The sequence below is a fragment of the Halichondria panicea genome, chromosome 16 (assembly GCF_963675165.1).
Source record: "Halichondria panicea chromosome 16, odHalPani1.1, whole genome shotgun sequence".
Lineage (NCBI taxonomy): Eukaryota > Metazoa > Porifera > Demospongiae > Suberitida > Halichondriidae > Halichondria > Halichondria panicea.
Window position 1 is genome coordinate 3,214,174 of NC_087392.1, and position 24,080 is coordinate 3,238,253.

The following is a 24,080-nucleotide window of genomic DNA, read 5'->3' on the forward strand; positions in this document are numbered from 1 at the left end:
ACGACGATGTTTGGGAAGTCTTGTGAGAAATTCAATTGTAAGTCTACATACAATTATACTGCATGTGATGGGAAGTATCAGAAATTATTATGATACAAAAAAATGTACGTAAGAGAGCGTTTAGTACAGCACTATAATTATTATGCTTCTTAATACTGTTCAAATCCTTCTTTGACGCACAGCAAATCTTCACCATCTTCTTTAATGACCTTGACCAGCTCAAGCAGAGCTCCCTGCTGCTGTGTCAAGTGCTGGAGAAATTAATGCAGCTAGTGAATGCAACGTGTGATTTACGGCCAGGAACAATACCCGTAACAGCAAGGAATAAAGTTAAACTATGTCAGTCAATGTACCCTATACTATGAAATGAATGGTCAATGTTTGTAAACCGTTTTAAGGTAGTAATGGGAGGATAAACAACACGTAGTACGCTGGTTTCAGTTAGGAACAATGTGCATACAGGCCATTATGTAAGCAAAAACAGATGTTTATTGAGACCAATTTCTTAATGTTGCCTTTTTGGCTCTAACAATATCACGTGCATGGAATAAAATAAGATTGTGTGGTCAAGGAAGATCAAACATTGTAACGTCACACCAGTATTATAGGCAGAATAAATTATATCAAAGATGCCATAAGTGACTCACATTTCTCATCATTTAGAAGTACATACAAAAATGCTTGTAAAAAAAGGAGGTTGGAGAACCTAGCAACAAAGGTATTACGAACATGAATTTAACAAGTGGGATGTGGCGCAGTACTAGACGCTAACACACAGTGGAATTTAGTGCATATAGCTGTCTTCCTATTGATACTATAATAGGTGAAGGTACCTCCTATGTTAGATGATATGCTACGTCAGCACAGCCGTGCACTAGACAGGGCTCCATCCTGAGAAAGTATAAATTTTGAACCTTCTTCTCTTACAACTCAAACGAAGATAAGAAGCCTTGTAAGACAAGCAGAAACCCATCAAAAGCATGAACATAATTGTTATTTGGTATTTAGTAGCACCACCTAAAGGGTACAACAAAAATATTTAGGATTGCCGTATGAGGGGTAGTGGGGGGGATTGTTTACTTCGCTATCATTGTTTCAAACAAAACGTAATGTATAAAATAATACCAGGAGTGCATTAACATTCATGCTCCGGACAATACATCGCAACAAAATTAATGAATAATAAATTATAACAGTGATACAAATCAACAAAAAACAAGTTATACACTTGCATTGAAGATTTTACTAATGATTGGCACCTCATACAGTTTGTTCACATGTGGGGGGCTATAGGGAGGAACTAGTGATCCATTGTAGGCTGAGCCAGCATTACTATTGTTTGTCTAGACCATCTAACCATTAGGGAACTCACAACTCTTTACAAGTTCGGAAGTGCAAACACATCAAAACATCAATACAGTAGAGGCTATACTTAGTTGCTTTTTCCAAATGCAGGTTGATAGGAATGATGTGTACTGTGTTCTAAGTGCTACACTTAAAAGGTTAGTGTACACATTTTATCACCAAATTGAGTGGGCTTTCAGCCAACTAAAACGTGTGAGCTGTTTAACAATGTGTAATACGTTAGTACGTACCATAGCTGTTGTGAATCTGGTAGCAAAGCTGAGAATTATTGGAATGTGCTGTTTTTCCAAGCTGCCAAAGTATAGCATCACAAACATTTCTCAAGTCGGCATTACATACTACATGTTGTTAAGTAGAAAAATACTTTGAAGCTCGAACATGAATGCTTAAGGAGAAAATTTTGATGCAATAATTGATTTTGATGTTTGTCCATCTTGGCAAGATAATGATGTGCATGAAGTGTTATTGCAAGCAGAGTACCTTTATTGTGGTTTTATTGGATGCAGTTTTCCCACAACAACCCAAACATAACAAACTTTTCCAGAATAATTATATACCTCCACGATAATGAGAATCCAAACTAGGATAGTGAGGGCTGCCACATAAAGTACAAAGTGCATCCACTGTTTACTCATCAGTGGTTACTGTTTCCAAATCATAATTACCACCTGTATAATTATCACCCGTACACATTGAGCAGCTGCAAAACCGTATAGTCAACACTATGCAGGGCTCCTCACCACCTACCAACAAACTGGCTACCCTACACCTGTGTTTTTTTGTAATGCACGTAATTAAATAATCATAACTGCATTATTTTGATACATGTAGATTGTGTTCTTGAGGCTACAAATTAAAACAATACAGCCAAAACTATGGAAATGAAAAGCAGATAAAAATGAGCATCACCAGTCAAAGTCTGAAATTTAACTTCTTTCCATCGTCATGAGCAGTTTAGGGGTCTGGTACAACTCTCATTGATTGGGGCGAGCGAAGCGAGTCCCTACCTATAGTGTTTAACGTTGTAATTTTGTTTTTATGTTGTATCAGGAATGCATAAATATTCATGCACTCCTGGTCGTATGTATGTTAGTATGTTTGTCATGGACCGGCACACAATACTTGTTTTTGGATTTGTGTGATCCTTTACCAACAGGCACACGCACACGCACACTAGCTATTGTTAGATGGGACACAGAGACTCCTGATGCCATAGGTACGCCTGCAACAGGTCAGAGCAGCGACTCCTGAAGTCACACAGGTACATCTGCAGCAGCTCACACTGTGTGACAGCAGCTGACTTGCAGAAGGTTGTTTTTTATTAACAATTGTTCACTGCTTGTGTACTGGGTCTTGCAGGAGCCATATCGTCTTGTAACTTTGCTCTTCCTGTTTGGCTGCCCACTCACCTTATTTGGCATGCATTACATTTGCTGCTACATTGTTAAGATGCTGAACTTCCACTCTAGCTATCATTTTTGGAATTCTACTTGCAGCTTCACATCTTGCAATGGCTACACCTTACAACAATACAATCCAGGAAGCTACTCAATACTAGTCAAACATAATTACTTATTGACTTCTTATACTCACACCAGATAATTCAAACACACACGCTCGCCCCAAACAACAATACAATTCAGGAAGCTACTCAATACTAGTCAAACATAATTACTTATTGACTTCTTATACTCACACCAGATAATACAAACACACACGCTCGCCCCAAACATGCTCTGTATTCTCCTAGCATAAACAACTGAAAAAAACATAGGCTGCTGTGAAGCTTCCACTTAATTCTAATACCACACTTACTCACTGTAAAGTGGTAGTAAGGCAAGTGAAATAACTCCCACACATTGAGCTAACCACTAATTGGTGGTCAAATACACTCAAGGGTTGGGATGGGCCATATACAACTTGTTGTAATCGCAAAAAAAGACTCCATGGTAGTAAATAACTAGCTTTAGACCCCACTCAATCTCACCAACAGTGTGAGAGACAGCTAAATCGAGCACAAGGAAATAATTATACCCACACATTGAGCTAACCACTAATTGGTGGTCAAATACACTCAAAGGTCAGTTGGGATGTAGCCATACATATTATACATACAACTTGTTGTAATTGCAAAAAAGGACTCCACGGCAGTAATAACTAGACACCCCTCAATCTCACCAACAGTGTGAGAGACAGCTAAATCGAGCACACAAGGAAATATCAGTCTAAATGATCATAATAACTATTTGATACTATTTTGCCAAACAAATCAGTATGGTATACTCCCAAATATAAGAACCAGCAAGATAGCGTTCATTCCAGCCGAAGGACATGTCAAGAAAAGCTAGTCCGCTATTACTATTAATTACCTGTTTGACATCCGTTAGTAGGTCAGAGTCCACTGAATAACGTGAGTCAAGTTTAGCTCCGGGCACTTGTGTTTGCATCCTCAGCTGAGCCATTAGCTCATTGAGTCGACCCTACACAGTAAATATGTACATTACTTGGGCTATTGGCTGTGATTTACACAAAATTGACACTGATTAACCAGTAGCGAATTGGAAGCAAAGGTGGCTGGTACATTGCATTAGTTAAAAACCAATTGAGACGAGAAATCGATGCTAAAAACAGTGCATGGCAATTGTAGCAAGTTATAAATATATGTAGCTACGAGATTTTGTGTGAAATCTTTCAAGGCCATGCAGGCACTTAACACAAACTAAGGCTGTCAGTAAACAAGAGCTACCAATGTCAGGTTTACAGGCTTCCTTGAAATCATATGGCGGTCAAACGTTCTCACAGTTTGAGTATGGTCAGCTAAGTGGCTTCAAAGTAGCTTAAAAGATTTCTGGTAAAAATATGGCAGCTAATAATACTCTGTATTTGCATGGCTTCAACTACATACCCTCTTGAAGCTCAAAGCACGTACACTAATAATTAAGAATGAAATTTCCAAAAGATCTACGAAAGCATGTATATCAGTATTTGTTGTCATGAAAGTGGGTTGCCGATCAAGTACCGTATATCGGGTTTCGAATTCCAGGTTAATGGAATGCAAATGACACTGTCCTGATTGCGTTATGAAGTAGTCTGAATTGTCTTTGCGTCTTTGCGTGTCTTGCAATTGATGTGAAGTCGCAATTGAAAGAACCTAGCTCGCATTCGAAACCTGATGTGCACGGTACACTGGTGTATTCAAGGAATGATTGTCTAGATATTGAAGGCGGGTCAGGTGTGGATGTGTGCATTTCAACAACCTGCTGCTCATCTAATACAGTTAGGGCGGCCCTAGCTACTAAAGTGGAAAAAACCCACACAGGCACCATATGGCTTTAGTACCTATCGAGTTTCACATGGTAATGATGTCAGCAACATGACGTATGAGAAGTATACAAATATTCAGTAGTATAAACTGACCTTAAATTGCAGTGGAGCATCTAATTCAACTTGAATTCCTTCCAGTCGAACTCTGTACAAGTTGTTGACAAAAAACAACAGGCAGGAGTAAATGTTAATACACTACCAATTATGACCATCAATATTTTTGGTATGCTTAGGGATAACATGCCACGAATAGCACAAGAAGAATAGTTGTAACTAGTGACAAATAGGCACCTAATGATGCGCTCAAGACATGTGTTAAGCGATGAATACACTTAACGAAAAGTACCAGCTGTTGAACTACATACCACCTTGCATTCCATGTGGTCTATATTGCACACAATTAATTGGTAATGATGGGTTTTCACTAAGTGACCTTACAACAATAATCAACATCATTATGCGTAAAACATTTGGGATACCTATCATAGTTGAGAGTAAGTTGGGTTATTTGTATGAGACCTCCAAATATGGAAAGAGAACCTGAATTCATATTACATGATTACATGTATGCATGTGTGCTTATAACCGTTGTGTATCTGTGCATGCTCTGCTACAAAAGACAATACCTGAGCTGTTCTTCATCAGGATGAACTGAGAAGCCACTTTTTCTGAGAACTTCTTGAGCAACCATAAGCTACAACCAATATGCGTTGGCAACAATTCAAAAATTTGAACAATAAACAGGTACCAATCAATTTTACAAAAATTAATAGACAAACTTACTCGCAGCACACGATGGCTCAAGTTGCTCAATTTTCTTTTAAATTCTGCCACACGCGCCATCGCAGTAGTATGACTTCTCTTTAGCTGGGCCAGTTCGTCTGTTAGTATCTAGACAATACAATGAGGGATGTAATACAAATTACTAGCCACCCAGGAAATCATAGAGGCAGTATTTTCAGGCAACAGCTACTCCAAATACATTTAAAGCAGCCGGTAAACAAAGAATGTGGTCTGTCAGTAAGGAAGCGTAGGAGCAACAAAGGCTGTGCAGAGTGGGATAATGAGCAGATGAGGAAACAGGCGGTGAAACACATAAAGTAAATAGAATATAGCTAGCCAGCTGCTAGGAAATGGTGTCAGCAATGTCTCCGAAAGACAATTAATTATCAATAGGCTTGCTATGTTGTAACTATTACCTTAGCAACAAGATTGTGCGTATTATAGCCGAAGCCAAAGAATAATTATGCACAATGTAAATAATAGCTGAAGGTCATCAGTGAATTTATGTTACTCTATACCTCTAATCTGCTCTGCTGTTGTTTTGATTCCTGGTCTTGATGCTTCATTCTGGCAAGCAATGCACTAGAACCCACAATGGGAACTGGAATGTACCTGTGTAACATATAATTGTTCACTCACAGTACATTTCAAACAGATTGCATTGCGTTCATCTACAAGTCCGGGTCTCCACAAGATATATATTGGATGTCCTATCGTACCATATGTATCATTAATCAGATTGTGCTTACTTTTCAGGGTCAGGGTTATCTTTCTTGCTCTGCTCCCACAGCTGGTTGCTGATGCCTGTAGAAGAGGAAGCCAACATGTTACATGACTAAACAAACAAACACAAACAAAGATATTCACAAGAGCTTAAGTGCTATCACAACCACAATCAACTTATCAGTTTGGACAATTGAGTGTTGAGCCTGACCACTTCTAGAGTTATCATAACAGATTAGGGTGAACACGTGGACAGAATACATACACAGCCAAGCAGCTGATGTTTGTCTCAGAAAGTGACAGGGTGGACAGCAAAAAATGAAAAGTGGAGGTTAATGCATGACCAAATAAATGACCAACCGTTAGAGGATATAATAATATACGTAGTATATATTTAGCCTCCTATAATACTTAAGCAAGAAATGTTTTGTACACAAGACGATGCAAGAAAATATGAATCGAGGCCTACTTGTGTCTGTTGTTGAGCAATTTAAACTACTGCATCTAATCTGACAATGTCCCGAAGTGCAAAAATATAACTCTAAAAACTTTGATGGGTAATGGACATAGTCCACAAACCTACACCCGTATCTTGCAACAATACAGACACTGATAACTGCTTCATCTGAATAAGTAAATGTGCGGGGGTGTCACTCTTAGGGAGACATATCAAACATTCTTCCTAGTATTACTCATGGCAGAAGGTGTCAGACATAAGGGCACAGATGCAAATAACGTGTGGATCCATGGTGCAAATTCCTTCAAGAATTCTTTTGAGCAAGCAACCAATATAATTATTATTAGTACATGCACAAGTAACAGTTAGTAAACAATCAATTATTACAGAGAGATTAATGTCACGAACAATTACATTTTCATTCTTTCACAGCACAACTGAAGTTAATGCAATGGATACCTAGCTCACCTACAATAATAGCCGAAAAAGCAAGTAGTGGATGCACTAGTCGCGCTATAATTTTAAGACTTGTAAGTTGTAAGTGTTTAATGTAACAACTCCTGGTAGTGTAGGGATTTTCCCCCACAATGAGTACACAGCATTTGAAAGCACTTGAGCTAATTTCATTACTTCTTAATTTAACAGCTGACACTATACTACACAGTACTACAGAGTACAAACAACCCACAAACCCCAACAAATTGGATAACTTAGTCAGAAGCCACCAATATAGTGTTAATGAATTAATTGTAGAAAACTTTTAGGTAACACTTGCACCAATTTCAATTCGATTTCGGGTTGGTGGCCGCGGATTATAGCAGTAGGTCAGTGTGTCACGTGTGCATTTGCATAAGCGTTGAGCAATTATATAACATGAATAACCTTAGAAGCAACTTTTTTTCAACAAAGCTTTGAGGAAAACTTAATTAATTTTGTACGTGACTATATAGAGCTAGTTTAGGTGTATTCGAGGCACTTAAGTCCACAAACCACATGGAGCTGCATGCTCATGTACTTTATTTCCATGTGAAGACTGCAATAATGCAACAAATCATGCTTCTTTGCTGGCTTGATCTGCTCTGACAATAGTCTTAGTTCTCAATTCATTAAAAGCTAGTGCAGCAATAATTTTGTTAATTATGTTCTCAAAGCATTGTCTTAGAAATTCCTCGTGGCATCTTCTACAGGTATGTGTATGTATACTGCTTTGGTACAACACTGCTTGTACTATGTACGCGTACACTGCATTTGTACAACGCTCGTACTATGTACGCGTATACCTCATTTGTACAACACTGAGAAAACGAGGGTGTGTCACTGCTTCAGTAAGAACAGCAACCGTAATAGATATACACTAGATTGTACTAACCAAACAACTCATGCCACCAACATTCTATAAGTTTAATTGAGAAGAATTCATTATTGGCAGAGCAATATAACAACAATACACCACCCAGAGTCTTCCATAACACTTTAGCAATAGTGAATAGATGTATATCTATAAACAACATTTTGTTACATTTAGGGAAGCACAGAATGCTATCAGATATCACAACAAAGGTAACACAACCACCACAAAGGATTGGAGAATATATACAAGTACGTACAAAAACATTGTAAAACCCACAGTGACAACAAACAAAACTTTTTGGCAGGTACAAATAACCTATACCAAAACACTTTTGACAGAGTGTGCGGAAATGCAGTGCTATAATACTTAATTATCCGTGTATGCAGAACTGTAGTGCTTAAAAAAAAAAAAAAAATGATGTTCCACTACTCAATATCTAGCTTGACAATTATAATTAAATGGGCGTGTCCCTTAAATGCGCATGCGCATTGTATATGTTACTATAATTATGGAGACAGCTAGGTCTGCTTATCTTATGCGCATGCGCAGACAACCATGTAGCACTGCTGTTTATCAAGGCGTGGTATATCTACTCGATTATCTGGCTAGAACCAGAGGAGGTTGGTCACAATTAAATAGAGGAATGTGCGTGCACCGAGAAAAAAAAAAGATATACGGAAACCTACAGAGAAAAGCAGCTATCCTAGCTAAAACCAGAAGGCTGCAAATGATTGTAATACTCTATACTAGTAGCAAATGATAACAATACCCAGTAAGTGAGTAGCATAGTTGCACTCGAAGCAATGACAGAAACTAAGTTAACCACAAACTTCCAGTTGTCTCTGCACTTTCCTTGGTTCTTTGACTCCTATCTTAATGTAGCAGGTATAGCAATGATAGGTTTACACTACTACGATTCTTAACTAACAGGAGATGAGAGATAAATACTCAGGAATGCAAGAATGAGACGAAAGTGCTAACTCAGCGGGTTGAAGGAAGGTTGAAGGCGAATTCGAGGCCAAACACTGTTTGCATAGCATATCTCGCCATGGTTTAAATCGTGACCAACCTCTGGGCTAGAACCAAGGTGTCCAGATAATCGAGGTTCCACTGACTTGTATAACCACTACAGTGCTCTAGTTCTTCATGCATCTAATGCCGCAAAGGATCAATTTTCTGCTGATTTGGCTCATTCGCAAAGGTTTTTCACCAGCAAAATATTCTAGTAATACGGTATAAATGAAGCAACTATATCGCACGGCAATCAACAATTATATACAATTAATACAGGGATTTAGAAATTTTGACAGAAGGGCAGATTAGAGTATTTTTATAAAAAAGGGTGGGCGCTCCCCCCCCCCCCCCCCCCCAGGAAATTTTGGTTGGCTGTCTGAGGTCGCACCTGATGCATTCTCAGGCACACAATGTTGTTTTTTGAAATCCCAAATGGGGGACAAATGCCCCTCCCGCTCCCCCAGATAAAAAACTGCATAATGGCTGCAATACATGATACACTTTCCAGCAGCAGCTAGCATGCTCAAAGCCATTTATCAAATCGCCTTGAAAAGCAACTCGTTTCACTAAACAAACAAATGCCCTGTGTGACAATTACCAGTTTCGGAGAAGCTAAACAGCACAACACTTAAGAGGAGTGGCAAGAATACATTCAGAGTGTTGTTAATATGGCAGATTCATTTTAAGCCATGAGAAAACATGGCAAGGGGCCAAGCTTTTTGCATCTGGCAGAGTCATTTTAAGCCACGAGACAATAATATTATGCATTTGATCAAAAGACAAAATCACCAGGAACTAGCTAGTACACACATTAGGTACTAAAAATTCACCCTAAAACGTCTGTATAAGCATACTATACGTGCGCTCACAAAATGAGTGGCTGTATGCAGAGGGCAACGCCCCGCCCCTCCATATACTGTAACAAGCCACAACAAAAGGGCAAAATAAACACTAAGCCTAAGTTACAAGTTAAAGGAGAACAACGAGTCCCTTCAGGAGTGGAGCAGAGTGACATACAGCACAAAATAGTGTATGGGTACTAGTCTAGTGGACTCCATTCTCTTGAGGGTCATCCCACTCCTGTAAGCACACCATCATGCTATGTATAGTAAAAAGACAATGACCCTAAATGTCAAAAAAGTTCACATGTTACCGAAGTTACCAGGGTCAAATTAGCCAGTCGCTGCGCTGCGTTAAGGAGGATAGGGGTTTGCTTCAACCTCCCTTTCAATATAATTTATGTGGTAGTACTGGTAAATGAATACATACATGCATTAACAATTTAGAAAGGTTTTAGTTTGCAAATCCATGCATGAATCAAATATTAGACAATGAGGCTATAACCTACATGTACATATAGAAGCTGTTAGTTGAACTCATATTTTAACTGTTGAGTAGCCACATCGGCATAGTGTAAAAGGCGGAATGCGGAATGGAATGAAATATGGAATGACGGAGTATGCATTAATCTTTCCAGAAACCTATGGCCTGGCTTTAGGTTTCCTATCAAGTTTTTTTTATGTACTTACTATTAGGAGGCTAGCTGGTTTCCAATAAGCCAGTAACACCGTTTTCAGGCAGCAGACCGCGGGCCTGTAATCGAAGGTAGAACCACGGTTGATTACTTTTTTAACTTGAGAGATTATTATATATGGCATGTTGGAACCGAAGGATGTTGAGATCACGTGATAAAAGAGCAATGTCTCCATATAAAAGAGGTTAGTTTTCATTGTGACTCTTTAACACGCACATTGTTTAAAGTCACCATGTAAGGCCCAGAAAAACTTTGGTAGATAGAGTAAAGTTAGATACATGTAGATTAAAGAAATGAATTAAGGTTTAATACTGTAGCTTGGGAGCTAGTGTCCTAGACTTCACACTCCACCTAATTTTGGGAACAGCATAATTATACTGCTAAGGATAATTATAGGCCCTGTAACGTATATATGTATAATGTGTCAGAAGCTTAATATTGCACTAGCTATAATTATAGTCTACTTTTTAGTCCTCGTAAATAGTATAATTTAGCTCCGTTATCATAAAAGGGTTCTGTAACACTTTTTACAAATATTTTATGCACTAGTAATAATATTATACAGAGCATCATCTGTAGCTCTCTTTTTAATACTAATTTGTCATTTCATATTCCGTTCCATATTCCATTCCGCATTCCGCATTCTACCTTTTACACTATGCCAGCAGACAGACAGTCGTGTATACACACACACAGTCAGTTCTACCTCAAAGTGATCACACTGGGTTGGTTTTGTCTTGCAAAACTAAGGGCCGGCGAGTCTAATACTGAGTGGTGAAGTGGGTCAAATATACAGCTCTTGTGTATATACACAATACATGCCTTATATAGATATATCATGTATTGGGGCAAATACTAAACCTCCATAGGATCTACCAGCCAAATGCAGCAACTAAATTTACTATATACAGCGTCCACCACATAGCCAATTCAACTCACAAATAATTAATAGTCTCAGATTGGTAAGCAAATACAAACATTCCCATGTACTTGGACAAACATGGTTACAGTAAAACTACTCACCACTAAAATTGCATACACAATAAACCTCAAGTATACTCTAAAATTCCCAGTAGAGGTCAACAATATCTCTTTCAGCAAGGTCACTACTTACAAATAAATGTTCAATGTTTACCAAGATACCTACAGGATTATGCAAATTATCTTACCTGGAGGAGGATTCTGTAGGTAGAGCTTAAGGTTCTCGTCAGTAAACCCAGTCTTTGCATACACATTAGTCACTCTCAGACTGTCAAGCTGGGGCTGTGAAGACTTTTATTATCTTCAGGACAATATTTGAATGGCATAAACAATAATGATAATTACGAGAAAATGTTACTGATTGCAATGTTTTGCATACCTTGCACACACATGTGAGAGCGTGAGAGTATCTAAATTATACCTTACGAGAAGTATTTCGAAAAAATTGTTGAACTTCAGTGGCTAGCAGCCGTTGAGACAACATTCCAGACTTTTTTTGTATGTAGATTGTCATTTCTGAGCTGCAGTAAGAAGCATGGCAGACATAATTATTTTACGACCCTAGAACATGAACATGCAATACCAGGGAGTTATATGGGGGGGGGGGAAGGGGATATCCCCTAGCTAGCTCGAATCCACCCCTCCCCCCCTATCATTTGCATTCAGGTACTACTACATGTAGTTGTATGACTGGGTGTCCATAGCTGGCACTAAGAGGGTATTGAAATAACAGTTGACCTTTTTTTAGCAACATTTCTGGTTAATTTTTATTTCCCCCCTCTACTTCAAAATCCTGTGTGACACCCTGAATACGTATGTACTGCAAACCTCATTGATGGCAAAACATACCAATAACAAGTGATGAATACCTTCCCTTTTACCATTAGGACAAGTGCAGGATCACAATAACAAGGCAAGAATGTTGACATCACTTGGCTTGACTCGTACAGCCAGAACTAGCTACTAAGTCATGTACATGCACCGTATAGCGCGAAATTTTCAAGGCACTTATATTTCATGGAATGGCCTCTAAAAGCATTTATGCTTACCGGAAGCCACGTCTTTAAATCTTTGCACGTTATAGCAGATAATTTTAATTAAAGAACAATTTTCGTGGACTTAATTTTCGTGTAGGATTGCTAACCCACGAAATTTCACACTATACGGTACATGTATAGACAGTGTACATGTATATCGATCACTATAAAGTGCTAACAGTACGTGTTAACTTAGCAGTACCGTACATCGGGTTTCGATTGCGATACTCTTTCGATTGCGATTTGCGCATAATTCGCAATCGAAAGAATTGCAAAAAGTGAGCATATACAGCATGAAATGCAACCACTCAGCTATAATTCCGTATACTGGCCAGTACTGGCTGCCCCAAACTAGAATAAGTTTGTTACTGCCGGATATGACGTTTTGGGTGTGGTTTGGCAGATAAAATTGGATTAGAGAGCATATTGTGATTCATCCTCGAGACAGAACCGCAAAATTAGTCAAAGTAGGGTCGTTTTTTTAGCCGCGGCTATTTTCTTAAATGTGGCCACCTCGCTAGTCTGGCCTTGCAAGTACCGTGTGGCCGGATAAACGAGAGATCTACTATAGTTAGAAACGCAATCAGGCGTGTACAGTGCATTTCGCAAGCTGTGACCAGGCCCCACTAACACTTTCTTTCGTGGACAAGATCGAGGAAAAGCAATGCTTGACATAGAAATTGTACACTTTGGTTCCAGACCGGATAATCAAATGGATATTACAGGGTGTCATACAGGATTTTGAAGTAGAGGGGGGAAATAAGACATGCTTTTGAAAAGTAACCAGAAGATTTTGCTAAAAAAAAAGGTCAAATGTTACTGTAACATTGCCAGCTATGGACACACTCTGTCATACAGCTAATGCACATTCATTTTAGGGGGTGGGAATTGGATCCAGAGGGGGGATATCTCCCTTCCCCCCTGTATGACACACTGGATAAACCACGCCTTGATCCACCTATACAGTACTTTATTGATACAGCAGTGCAAAATTGTGTGCATGTGGTTGTCTGCGCATAGAAGATAAACATGCCTTTCTTCATATTAATGCGCACACATAATTACTAAGGGACACACATTTTATGATATTAGTTGCTCATTCACCCTATCATAAAGAAAATTACCAATCGAGGTTCTACTGTACAAACAAAACTTCCTGCTCCCTTGGTCAGGCAATGCATACACAAATTGTGCTAATAGCACCATGCATTGCTTAAAGCATATGTTACAGTAGAGCAGATATACCAAGGGCGTATGAAGAGAAGAGGGCATGCAACTCGCAATGTATACTGTGTAGTTGTCAAAAAACTGATGAGTCAGCAGGATATACTATATTTAGCCAACCGCCCACACGTAAATACGTGTGATAGTGGGCGTGAACACTGTTATACTAGAAATTTACCGCAAAATAAATTTAGAAGAGCTGATCAATGGCTACTTCTAGTCTAGCATTGGTCCTTCACTTCCGCTTGTTGACCTTTGTGGCTAACTCTACCGTGCTAGCTAGTTGGTGACTATTATGGAGTAAGTGCACGTGCAATCTATTTTTAGTGCACACGCCCCTCCCATTTGTAATTTGATAGATTGTAGTTGCATGCCCTCTTCTCTTCATACGCCCTTGGATATACTATGGTTAGGAGAGCACATAATAAACAGTGGATACCACCGGCACTAATTGATTTTACCATTCATCAGGAAGAGGTCGTACACTATCACAAAAAACTTGAAACATTTCAGTGGTGGCAGTGGACACTCCCTTCGTCACAATATCTTGAACCGATTGAAGGACACTGTCGTGTTTGGATATCAGAGGATCACACTTCATTTTGAACTGCAGTGCAACCAGTCCATCTTCATTTCTTATTGTAGGCAGACGATTATAACAAACTGTCTACGGGACAACACAAAATGAATATTGATAAGTTGTACACAACTTCGAATTAGTCTCGCATACCTTAAACCTGCACACAAGACTCTCAGGAGTGAAAGTGATATCATGTAATGTTCCCCCATGATTCACTAGACCCTTCCCTGTACCACTGCAAGCCTGCAGCCAATTGAACTGCATTAGTACTAGGTCCTTCTCATTCTCAAATACAGATGGCCCAGGGGCCTTAATGGCATTCAATATCAACTGTGACTGCAAGGACTGTTGTCCTAGTTGATTTTGTGGGTTAGAGTCTTGTTGTTGGTTGAAAATGTTAAGTCCTGTGCCAGTGGCTGCAACATAATGAATAATCAATGAATAATCAATGATCGCACAAGCAGGACTTGCAACTACACTTATACACAAATACAGTAATAATTATTGTCAGCCTACAGATTTTTTACAACAGATTACAGATATTCTTGGTACCCTACAAACTTCTTGCACGAGGGTATTTTGGCTCGAAAATATTCCCACCCAGAAAGAATAGTTGGCGGAGGCGCAGTAGTTATACTATCACGTGTTGGGTTTGTTAAGTGACCTACATTAGGTCAGTGGTCAGCTAGCTGGCACCAAGAACGGATGTAAATTTTTTTTTGTATGTGGTTTTTCTTGCCTTCAAAGATGTGATTTAGCAGGGAACAACTACGCAACATTAAGCGTCTTCAGAGAATTTAGTAGTACAAGTGTTTAAAGTGGAAGCTTAGGTGTGGGATACAGATGAAAGAGGGCTAGGGTAAAGTATCAATCATCCAACACTGACTTCTTCAAAACTACAGCAGATACAGACACCATTCAATTACGATTTTAAAGCCACTTTGTAAGCCTATCCTCCAAATAGTGTAGCTATACATTGAGAATTGTCTGTCTTACAACTGGCGTCTGGTAGTTGCAATCGTCGGCTGAGTTTTCCTCATAAACTGAAAAATGAAAGAATCGGAGAAAAAATTAATCAGTGGACCGAGCCACTCTGTACTCTTGTGAAAGTGCAATTACAAACGGTGTCCGAATACCAGTTCCAAGTGAGTTTCCACTTTTCTATAAAGACAAAAGATGAAATTAGCTGCTAAATCAATCTTTATACCACGCTCAAGTTAGCTGGAGCATCTTCCTAAACATAATTATTGTATAGGAATTATGGTGGCTAGGTAGCTAGTCAGTGAGTGAGCTCAAGCTCTCCAAAACTGTTCGATAATTCACCTGAAAACTCTTTGCTACCTGCAGTAACCAACGTCTGTTACACACCTCCTCTCGTACAGACTTGAGAGATATTGCCAAGTCTATAGCTACACTTGGTCATTGGCAGACACCATTGACACTGAGAGTTGGATATGTGACAACGTTCCTGGTAGCCTGTTTCCACACGGCTTGTACCCAGCACCACTACTTTCGAGGGCGGCCTGAAATCGAGGCTATATACAGTGCCTCCTCCAATACAGGAATAATGTCTTCTTTCATTGGATTTTGCTCCAAACTCTTCCCCGTAACCATGTAATATGGTGCTGGAGTGTGTTTGGAGTTTCAGTTGTAAGTGAGTTAAATATTAGTATCGGTGCAAGATTACAGTACATGTAGTAACGAGTGATGCAAGCTGCGCTGTGCTAATTTCTCTCGCCGTTGTTTTGCTTTCGCTCAAAAAACTATTAGAAGAGGTGAAGAGATATAATTATAGTTGATTACAATTGTTGACAGAATTGAATTCCAGACATAGGAGAGGAGCTGAATGGCAGAAGCCTATCTGATGGCTTGATGAACAATCTTCAACGATACTGAAGCAACTGTATGTTATTTAAATGGCCAGTAGCCAAACAGTGGGAGCTAGCAAACCTTTGTCACTTGAAAGGCACAGAGTATATTAAAGCACAGACAGTACAGTACATGTATATCTATTATTTTATTGTTACCAGACTTGTGTACATCATTTATTGTTATGGTATATCATTGTGGCTTACCGATATACCAGGACCTGAAGAAGTAAGTTAATTGCCACTGGATGATTCTAACATGTGGACAGGAATAATTATTAAAAGGTGTATCTGCAAAGAGATCAAGTTCACAAATGGCTACTATAGGTAGTTGCTTAACAGATCTTTTCTGACTCTTGTAGCTAACAAAAAGCTAGCGCTTTAATGCAAGGCTAACTCGTATGTTGACTAGAAAGTTTGTGTGAATGGATGATGCTATGAAAGATTCTAAAGAGACTGCAACAGCCTTCAATGTGAGTCAAACTAGCCATAACTCGAGAAAGAAGCTTTAGTTTGCTAATCCACGAATAAAAATCCAAGAGAACGTGGCTAGAAGCCTATAGAAGCTGTTAGTTTCCATCACATTGCAACCGTTGAGAAGTTACAGCTGGAACAGACACACACATAGTCACCTTTACCATATTCCTTGTGCGGCTTGATTAGAATAGCATAGGCTCTGTGTTAGTGTACTACCACAGGTTTTTAAAGCTTTGAGGATTGTTTGGGTCTGTTAACTTTCAGGAGCTATGCGCGCTCATTGATTTGGAACCCCATTTTTCCTTTTCTAGAAGAAGCAACAAACTCCTATTCCAGCTTTCTAATTACAAACGTAGAGGTTGTTACATTGTCTGGTAAAGCTCACTTCAACTGAAAATACACACCTCGAATAAAGGCCACGTGTAGTTTGCTAGCCAACGTGCAAGTTCAAGCTTCTTAGCTTTTGTTCGCTTCTATTTGGAATTAACATTGTTATGTGGAGGCTGTAAACACAGTGCTATATGACAGCCAGGAGAGCAGGCTCAGATGTCACAAGATAACAAACAAACCAAAGGACTACTATAATACCCGTAGCCGCCCACGCGCCTCGGCGATTCCTACCATGGCCGCCGTACCAATGTGGAAGCTGTGCCGAGGGCCCAAAGAATGTTTAGAAACCAAACGACTACTATAACCCGTGGCCGCCCACGCGCCTTGGGTTAATGAAAGCACTGTTGGTGCTGATGCCTCAGTGAATGTGTCAAAGATGCACCTACATACTGCACATAAAGGGATGTCTCGATCTACTCACTGGACTGAACGGGACTACTGGATTCACCATTGATCTTATTTACATAGGTGCACTTGTCAAGGAGATGGAAGCAGTGGAGTTGTTTTTCTTGTACAAAGTGATATAACGGTATAATACTATTGGGGACAGTTTTATCTGCTTCATCACCAAACAAATAATTATAACTAGAGCACTAAAGTGCAAACCCTCGGCTGGTGACACGATTACAAAGAAACCAGAAGAGTGATATAATACAGTGCATGTAGTGATGTTATCATGTATCCTATCACAGAAACTCAGGAACAATAAAACTAAACCAGACTGGTTTGAAAGATTTGAGAACAGGGTTTTAGTGGCACATAGACATATGCACTGTGGACTAGGATCACAGCAAAGAAGCCTGGAGTCTCAGAGAAGTATTGCTCCTGCATGGATCCCAGCTAGCTAACAGGGCTAGGGACAACAAACCAGTCACAATTCTAGCTTTCTATTGTAGTGACCCTTTTCCATTGTTTTTGGTACGGGATCAACTCAGCTGTAAATACGTAGGGTATCTCGAATAAAGGCCGCATGTTGTTTGCTAGCTGCCACGTGCAAGTTTAAGCTTTTCTAGACAACGAAGCTTTAACATCAAAATATGCCACTATTTAAAGAAAGATATTATTGTGTGACGGCTATCTATGCTGAAAACGCAGCGCTATGGCATCCAGGTGAGTAGATATACTCGATGCATGACATTGGAACTGGAGATGAATCATCAAAAACCCTAGATCCCAGACCAGGAATATCAAGCGTAGCTACAAAAACGTAGTCCACATGATTCAAAACAGAGTCGTGTTGCCGGGTTGGAAATGGTTTGTCACAATGCATTTTGTCCGAGGAGATCACAAGCAAACTAGAGTATTGCTGACCTAAATTAATGCTGACCTAAAATTATTATGGAAATATTTAATACTGTGATTCCACCTGGCGGTGGTATAATTGCTAACGAGTTTGTGTGGACACTTTTTGCACTTATACAGTCGTGCAAGTCTATAATTATTGTATTTCAAGCAAGCTATCCTTCAGCCTATTGTTAAACCCGAGGCGCTTGGGCAGCCACGGATAATTGGTTGTTCGTTTGTTTGCGATATCCGAGTCTACTCGCCTGGATGCCATATCACTGCATTATAGCCTCCACACAGGTCGTTAGTTTAATAGCAGATTTGATGTTAAAACTTAAGAAGCTTGAAGTTGCACGTTGGCTGCATTTATTTACAACTGAAATTATCCCGTACCAAAAACAATGGAACAGGGTCACTAAAGTAGTTAGCTAAAACTATGATTGTGGTTGTTGCTTCTTCTGCTTATCCTGATCCTAGCCCCAAAACATACGGCCTGTATGTTCTGGGGCTAGGATCAGGAGAAGAAGCAACAACCACAATATCACGGGAGCCATATTTCTATCTAAGACTCCAGGCTTCTTTGCTGACTTTGCTGTGATCCTAGTCCACAATGCATGTCTCGTACACTACCAAAACTCCTGTCACTTGCTGCTTAGCCAGCATGTATTGCATATATATAACACTTCTTTTGCTATACATATAGATTCACACTTCAGTGCTCTAGTGTTCAACCAGACCATGTACAATTCGGGCACTATACCGTACTACTACAATGTTTTGCGAGCATCAAACATATGCAAAGTTTGCAACAACAAACTCACAAAACCTTAGTACAAATACACACGATCCTTGCCAGAACGCAATAGTTAGATCACAAAGCTAGGGCCAATTTTTTTGCTGATTTGGATCATTCCCAATACCACTAGTAATACGGTAGTATATTTAAATTTGCTAGAAAAATGAAAGCACCGCGAATGCTGATGCCTCGGTGGAGGCACCAAACATGAAGCTACTAGATCAAGCAATTAATTTACATTGGTGCAAAAGTGGGAAATGATCGGTCATGATCGTTGCTAAAAAGGAAGCCAAAAGTTCGAAGTCCATAATATTAATGGCTGCTGCGCGTGAAACAGCTAAGTGCAGCTTGCAGCTCTTTTCTCACCCCTGCAGCTAGCGTTCTAGTGCAGAGCTAACTACTAAGTAGAGTAACAACACTATAATTATAGACCAGATTTGCTATGCACTATTGAAAAGGCTGCAATGGCATTCAAGTAGGAAAACCTAGCTACTACTATAACTGGAGAACAAAGTATTGCAATCCAAGAAAACGTCACTAGAAGCCTATACTTGCCCTTGAGCAGCTGTAACAGTCTACACAGACACACAAACACACTACCGTACACCCCGCTGCGCATGTGCAACCGAAGCATAATGACTACTTATGAGAATAAAGACATCATCACATTAGTACTGTCATGATGCATGTGCAATATGTAACTAGATACTGTGGATGAACTAGCATGAAATAGGTAGGGGGTGTGATCGATCAACAAATATGGGAGTGCATTGCCCAAACATTTTGCACTAAACCTCCTAGATAAAACCCTGACTATGTGTTCTATTATTAGAAAGGACGCAACACCAGCACTGTAACTATTCAATGGGTAACAAAACTATGTAACAAAAGATAACACACGATACAACTTACATTTTGCTAGTCCTAACCCACCAAGCCCAGTATTTGAAGTAGAGTGACCACCCAACTGGAGACCACCGTTTCCAGCACCTAGTTTCAAGCCACCTCCAGTACTGCTAGTTGTACCTCCTAGTCCATTTGTCGTCCCACCCAGTTGCAGTTTTAAACCATGGTTGGTACCTCCGAGACCTACTCCAAGACTAAGGCCTGTTCCGGAGGGCTGAAGTTGGTTTGAAGAGGATATCAGTCCACGGTTGTTTAAACCTGAACATAATTTACACATGTGCATGACAATCCTACATACACAGTGGGGTAATTATCTCCTTATTAACAGAATCTCACAAGCCTATATTACGTGCTACACCTCGGCCTGAGATGTAGTTATAACGCAAGTGTGATTTTACCCCACGAAAATATGTCACCAGCTTAAAGGCTTAATATACATGTACAATGACATTTCGTACTTTATATTGTACCAGGCCAAAATGTCTCTAAAATAACGCTAGGTTGCCAACTATATCTAGGCGTGGTTATAGGAACCGGACACAAAAGCCAAGATTTTGAACAACAACAACACTCCTGTCGCCTGTCGACAAGGGCAGCATTGGTATTGTATTCCATCACAAGGGGCAGTAAAAGACTTTTACGGAGTAGGAACAATTAAGTGTCAAATCTGCTTTTGTTTCCGGTTCCTAACCACACCCATATACACAATCAATACCAGGCATAGGTTTAGCTTACTGTTACATGCATGTACATGTATATAAAATTGTGTTATAAATGCACTATACTCATATGTAGCCTCCTCAACAGGCCTTAACCAATAATATTAATGTCAAATCAAATTCAGCTCCCAGGATTTCTCAGCTCCCAGGGTTTCATCTAGTTAAAAGTTTAGGGGGGAAGGTTTACGCACGCCGCAAAATGTTTGGCCACTCCCATATTTGTTGACCACACACCCTATTACATGCTAGTGCATCACAGTAGATCTAGTTACACAATCCACGTACTTATGTGATGATGTCATTATTATCCAAACATTTTGGGGGGGGAGGTTCACCCCAGCCGCCCCCGCCCCACTAAACCCTGGCTCCACAGTATCAAGACCACGTACTCTTGCTGAAAAACACCCTGAATTCATACCACTCTGGCAGCTACACAATCACCTCACTAAAACACCGTTTCTGCTTTAAGGTCCCTTTTAATGTTAAAAGGCACTATGCAATGTCTGCACGCATAAAAATCAAAACTGAAGAAGTATGAAGTTAACTCTTGCACTTGAGAAATTCATAGTCTGGGGGCCAGACCTAGCTCTCTAGATTTTTCCCCCAAGCTATTAGGTATGGCCCCCAGACTAACAAATTAAGTAAAGGACCCAACCTAAAAGATTCCCTCTTCTAATAAGGCGCCACGGGGAGATTTCTCCCTTAAGGCACCATTTGGCTATTTCGCACACACTATACTAGAAAGCGGCGCCTTATTTAAAATCTCGGCACGCGTGTCGCACCTTCTCTGGGGTGTCATACAGGGGGGGCCGGGAAAGGGGGAGATAATCCCTCCTAAAATTTGCATTCAGGTACTATCGTAGTTGATGTAATTACAGCGCTACCATAATTTAAGCGCCATGTCAGCATCAGCATCAGCATAATTTTAAAAAGCGCCAATCGTTGCTGGAAAATTTTTTTCTGGCCGAGACGATTATTCGACCCTTCACACTTCTAAACAGCTGCAGTCAATGAACGTTGGCTCATGAGTCATTCAGCTCTCAACGGTGCAGCGAGCAAGTAAGTGAAACTGAGCTAGACCACGCCCATTTTCTCTACGAAAATGCTATAGGACAAGCGCAATCGCCACCATAATTTAGGTGCCACCTGGGCTGAAAATTTTTTGTGGTCTTAAAAGATGCGCCACTCAGAAGTGGAACTAATTTTTTCTAGCGCTGTAATTACATCAATTTATAAGGCAGTTGTATGACTAGACTGAGTACGTGTACATATATAGCTAGCTGCTGGCATGGCAATGACTTCCCCCCTCTACTTCAAATCCTGTATGACAACCTGCTAGCCACCTAAAGTTCATGTTACATAGGATACACTTCTACCATTAATACTAACCTCCGGCTCCTAGTCGAAGACCTCCTCCTAGCATACTAGTACTTATTAGCTTGATCGAAGATGACACTTCATGCTAGTTGGGTATCGGTAGTCACTAGGCCAGACTCAAAAATGGGCGTGGTTACAATGCTAAAACTGGCTGCAAAAATCTTCACTAAATCTGTAGTTAATGTACCGTATAGCGATTTTCGGGGGACAAAATATTCGTGGTTCAGCAATATTGAGACATTTCGTGGGTAATATTTTCGTGGTTGCTGCAGGTAAAGGTAGGCAAAGTCGCTTCATTCGTGGATAAAATATTCGTGGTCAGACTTCCAACCACAAAAACCACGAATATTTTGCCCCATGAAAATTACACGCTATACGGTATATCTATGGGGTGCCATTTGTCTAAAATTGACTAAGTTTTAACTGCAGTAATCGTGCGCTTGCTAATGCGTAGTTACCATAATATTAAAGTTAGCTTATCTATATAAAGTAGAAAGTACATGCATCTAGTAAGCAGGGGCCACACCTGCAGTTCCTCATTAAACTACGGTCGCATGTCATCGTGGATATTAATTAATTGGCAGTACCGGGTCTAAGCTGGAGTCGCGTGCCCTTTGAACCCAGATGGTCACGTGACTGTGGTTAGGTAGTACTAGTACTGAGAGAGGGGCCCCTGCATTAAGCACGTAAGTGTTTGGGGGAGGGACCCTCATTCAGGTGGGAGGCTCGAAAGTTGAGCAGCCCGATATACAGCACGTGTAAGCCGGGGCCACACCCGAGCACCCCGCAGTTCCTACTACATTAAGCATGAGTATGAAAGAATTAGTATTGTCATATCCGAGGCGTGGCAGTACCGGGTCTAAGCTGGAGTCCTTTGAACCCAGACGAGATTCGGGGTCATGTGACTGTGGTTACGTTTTGGGGGAGTACTGAGAGAGGGGCCCTCGCAGTTAGCATTAAGCACGTAAGTGTTTGGGGGGGGGGGACCCACATTCAGCCCCAAGGTATACATATTGACTGGTCACCCCAAAAATTAGCAAGATAGACACGTATAGAGAAGATGCTGTTCGAGGTCAGGGTTCAGGGCAACCACCCACCAGCGGGGGCGAGGTTGAAGCCATGGTCCGAGCAAATGTAGCCAACTGGCTCGCCCGAGTCCGAATATACTGGAGGAAAGCAGGATGCTCGGCTCACATTCATGTGAATCGCATGGGGGTCACTGTCATAACACTGGCAAATGGAGGCTCATAACCGACCTCCGCGGGGCGAGCGTCAATGACGCTCCCTGTCCTACACGTCTGTTGAAGACGTTGCCTCGGCCATGGGCACTGGCACCCTCATGGCAAAAACCTCAGCATATCGTACTTCTCCAGGGTGGCGCGGCAACACATACATCGACCCGATATTGCCTTTCGGGGGGACCGAAAATCTTCAGTGCTGTCGCCGACGCCTTCGCTTGGCAACTCCATCAGATGGGTATCCCCGATGTTGACCACTACTTGGACGATTTTATTGTCTTGGGATCCGACTTAGCATAGTGGCCGACTTTCACGGAGGGCACCTCCTCACACTTCAGACGCATGGGGCTGCGGATCTCCGTTCCAGGTCACATGGGATTACCAATCTTCCGCACTGACGATTGCCGATCATCCTCTAATTCCGATCATCCTGGCTTGTGTTACATGGTGGCAGGGCCACCGAGTCACTGACTGCAAGTCAGGAGGAATCATGTGCTGTTTGATCTTCCTAGAGGCGTACTACCATTTAGCTGATGACCGAGTGTCCCTGCCTCTGTTGGACCGCGGATTGGATGTCTCAAGCTTGGAGAACTCACTTCAGTTTTATTTTCAACAGGGATTAGCCCCTTCGACTCACAGGACATACAAATCA

At 40.6% G+C, this 24,080-nt stretch overlaps 1 protein-coding gene across 1 annotated transcript; it reads right to left on the reverse strand.

Moving 5' to 3' along the window:
* Positions 1-20: 20 nt before the first annotated feature.
* LOC135350438 (nuclear pore complex protein Nup54-like) lies at positions 21-22,361 on the reverse strand. Its single transcript, XM_064549219.1, has 13 exons — positions 22,203-22,361; positions 20,101-20,352; positions 14,524-14,789; positions 14,255-14,460; positions 11,954-12,053; positions 11,721-11,814; positions 6,222-6,276; positions 5,991-6,084; positions 5,473-5,580; positions 5,316-5,383; positions 4,783-4,834; positions 3,735-3,845; positions 21-251 (listed from the first exon to the last, which is right to left on the reverse strand). The coding sequence occupies exons 1-13, from the start codon at positions 22,234-22,236 to the stop codon at positions 150-152; spliced, it is 1,542 nt and encodes a 513-aa protein (XP_064405289.1). The 5' UTR covers positions 22,237-22,361; the 3' UTR covers positions 21-149.
* Between the last annotated feature and the right edge of the window lie 1,719 nt (positions 22,362-24,080).